Below are 3,840 nucleotides of genomic sequence, written 5' to 3'. Positions count from 1 at the left end.
CGGCCGTGAGGTGGACCTGGGCGGGCCGGAGCTGCGTGCTGCTGGCGCTCCTAACCGTGGCTTACGTCCTGCTGGAGATCTCGGTGTCCGCTTTCCACGCCTCCCCCGGAGGCGGCAGTGCTCCGGGGCAGGGGTCCAGGCCCCTCGCCCACCTTCAGAAAAGGGAAGAAGATTTGTCCCGACCTCTTTACGAGAAGCCCCCTGCAGATTCCCAGGCACTTGGTGAGTGGGGGAGAGCGAGCAAACTCCAGCTCGGCGAGGGTGAACTGAAGCAGCGAGAGGAGCTCATTGAGAGATATGCCATCAACATTTACCTCAGTGACAGGATTTCCCTGCACCGCCACATAGAGGATAAAAGAATGTATGAGTGCAAATCTAAGAAGTACAACTACCGAGGACTTCCCACCACCTCCGTCATCATCGCTTTCTACAACGAAGCCTGGTCGACTTTGCTCCGCACCATTCACAGCGTTTTGGAAACGTCTCCCGCTGTCCTTTTAAAGGAGATCATCTTGGTGGATGACTTGAGTGACAGAGTGTATTTGAAGGCACAACTTGAAACTTACATCAGCAATCTAGAGAGAGTCCGCTTGATCCGAACCAATAAGCGAGAGGGCCTGGTTCGGGCCCGCCTGATCGGAGCCACTTTCGCCACGGGCGATGTCCTCACTTTCCTGGATTGTCACTGTGAGTGTAACTCTGGCTGGCTGGAACCGCTTCTGGAAAGGATAGGGAGGGATGAAACAGCAGTCGTTTGTCCTGTTATAGATACTATTGATTGGAATACTTTTGAGTTCTACATGCAAACAGGGGAGCCCATGATCGGTGGGTTTGACTGGCGGTTAACATTCCAATGGCATTCTGTCCCCAAGCACGAAAGGGACCGGCGGACGTCAAGAATCGACCCCATCAGGTCGCCCACCATGGCTGGAGGGCTGTTTGCTGTCAGCAAGAAATACTTCGAGTACCTGGGAACGTATGACACGGGGATGGAAGTGTGGGGAGGTGAAAACCTGGAGCTGTCCTTTAGGGTGTGGCAGTGCGGTGGTAAGTTGGAGATCCACCCGTGCTCTCACGTGGGCCACGTGTTCCCCAAGCGGGCGCCATATGCCCGCCCCAATTTCCTGCAGAACACTGCGCGTGCAGCAGAAGTGTGGATGGATGAGTACAAAGAGCATTTCTACAATCGAAACCCTCCAGCGCGTAAGGAAGCTTATGGCGATATTTCTGAAAGAAAATTACTACGGAAACAGCTGAGATGCAAAAGCTTTGAATGGTACTTGAAAAACGTGTTTTCTAATTTACACGTACCAGAGGATAGGCCAGGTTGGCACGGGGCTGTTCGCAGCTTGGGGATCTCTTCTGAATGTTTAGATTACAATTCTCCTGACAACAACCCCACCGGGGCTAACCTCTCACTGTTTGGATGCCACGGTCAAGGAGGCAACCAATTCTTTGAATTTACTTCAAACAAAGAAATACGGTTTAATTCGGTGACTGAGTTGTGTGCAGAGGTTCCTGAGCAAAAAAATTATGTAGGAATGCAAAATTGTCCCAAAGATGGGTCCCCTGCTCCAGTAAACATCATCTGGCATTTTAAAGAAGATGGAACCATTTTTCATCCACACTCAGGTCTTTGTCTCAGTGCTTATCGGACAGCTGAGGGCCGGCCTGATGTGCAGATGAGAACTTGTGAGGCCCTAGATAAAAATCAAGTCTGGAGGTTTGAGAAATAGAGGGACCCAAGGGCACTTTTATCAGCTTCGGGAAATTCAGAGCCTCACCGGAGATGAGTTTGTCAGAAGTCACCCAACAGTGAGAACACTAGAAAGTTGAGGCTCATTTTGGAACGTTACACTGAAGCTGGGTACACAGAATGCTGCTGTTTAATGTTTCATAGTGCCTTACTTATGGGTTGTTTCATTTGAGAGCTTTGTCAGTGTGTCTCATAACTCTCAAAAAAGTTGACTATGAATTGAGATACACAGAACACTTAAGTGCCAGTCTTAATATTAAAGAATGTAAAAGTACAAATAAATTAATCTACATTTTGAGCTATTGCTATTTTGATTGTATAGAATTTGGATTTCTTTTAGCTAACACCTACAATCTTAGGTTTTGTTTATTTTTTAAACGAATTTTCCCTTAACTACAAATCAGAGAAAGTTGATCTTAATGAGGGAAGGCTTAGTTCAGATACATCTATGAATAGATCCATGGTGTCATTGGAAGAGGGTATTACTTTGTGAGTTTGAAAATCTTTTTAACATACAGACATCTCAAAAAACTATACCCATGACGGAATGAAATGGGGAGATAATTTACATTCCACACTTTGTAATCTTCAGTTGTTGGACTTAACTGATGTATGCATTGATACCTCAAACAGCTCTGATTTTTTAAGCTGTTTTGTGAACTTGTTTATGAGCATAGGGCATTTTCTGATTGCACTTCCTTAAGTTGTGAATGTACTAGAAAGAAATTCATTCAGAATACTATGTCTCCCTTTGTTAATGCTTAATCATGTAAAGTAAACACAATTGAGGCCTCTCTGAAGTTAAACCCAACTGTGTTTACTAAAATGTGTGAAACAAAGTGGGCCCAGTTCTACAAAGGCTACAGCACTCTTGTGTGAGCTCACTCTTCTGTGAGCTTGTACTGATTTGGACATGGGGGGATTTATGTTGATTACAAGGGAAAAAGACTGCCTTGGCAGTAGTACTTCCTTCTAGCTTGTTTTCAGCACCTAGCAGCGTGGCACTTCATTGCTTTCAGTAGATGGCTGAATGACAGATGCAGGACTGGCTCACCCAAGGAGTGTGACTTTGAAGTCATTTAATATGCTTGGGCCTCAGTTTCCTTGTCAGTGGGTTCTGGGTCAGATCTTGAAGGTCCCTTCTAGCTCTGAAAAGTTGGTTGCATATTCTCCTTTTATTGGACTCAGTCACTGTGTAATTTCTACACTTTTTAATGCCTTCACTTTTAACACAGGTAATGTTGAACAGTTGAGCAATGCTCAGTACATTTGTAAAGCTAGAAAAAAACATGATTTTAAAATTTAAGTGAGGGCTAGGAGCATAGCCCAGTGGTAGAGCCCTTGCCTTGTATGCATGAGGCCCTGGGTTTGACCCCCCCAGCACTGGAAAAAAAACAATTTTTGTAAAGTGAGCTGAGCTCTCTTAAACTGGTATATTTCTGTGGGTAAAAGTTGTAGTTACTATAGTCAACTATATAATTTTCACAATTGTTGAACCAATTTTGTTTTTAAAACTTTAAACGTTAATTGTAATCTTTTTACTAAGAATATACAACTTTCCAAACTAAATTACTTAAGAGATAAATATATTTTTTAAAGTATTTTTACTAGTGTCATACCAATGTTGTGTCCAGAAGTAATAGGTTGAATCTCAATTACTAAACAGCTCAATTACTTCACTTTGGTCTGGATTTATGAAAAATACATACACCACCTAAAGAATTAGTCCACAGTTCTCATAAGTAAACTTATTTTCAATATTTACATGATGAATTGGAGAGTTTGCAAAATCTGTTTAAGAAAATTGTTTAGGATGTCCATTCTGAAAATTAAAATTGCTATATAATTGTAACTATTTGTTTCTCTTTTTGCCTCCTAAAATGAAAATACGTTAATAATTACTGTAAGTTATCCAACGGCCTTAAAGTTTATCAAACAATTGTCTAAATTCCATATGTAATATGTGTGCCCCAGATTTAATTTTAAAATACTCTGAATTTTTCATGAGATTCTCCTAAATCCAGTCTCTCTGTTGCTCAGTCTCCTTTTTAAAATAATTTTCTATATTTTACTCATTTTTAAAC

At 42.3% G+C, this 3,840-nt stretch overlaps 1 protein-coding gene across 1 annotated transcript; it reads left to right on the top strand.

Moving 5' to 3' along the window:
- Nucleotides 1-2: 2 nt before the first annotated feature.
- On the top strand, nt 3-3,101 carry Galnt4 (polypeptide N-acetylgalactosaminyltransferase 4; the record flags this gene model as incomplete). The annotated part of the gene is made up of 1 exon (XM_010613321.2): nt 3-3,101. A coding segment is annotated over one exon (1,734 nt), but the record flags the coding sequence as incomplete, so codon positions are not given.
- Nucleotides 3,102-3,840: the final 739 nt, after the last annotated feature.

This window comes from Fukomys damarensis, unplaced genomic scaffold (genome assembly GCF_012274545.1).
Source record: "Fukomys damarensis isolate Sample0158 unplaced genomic scaffold, DMR_v1.0_HiC HiC_scaffold_15, whole genome shotgun sequence".
Lineage (NCBI taxonomy): Eukaryota > Metazoa > Chordata > Mammalia > Rodentia > Bathyergidae > Fukomys > Fukomys damarensis.
The sequence above is the reverse complement of the archived record's forward strand: the minus strand, read 5'-3'. Positions and strand labels throughout refer to the sequence as shown.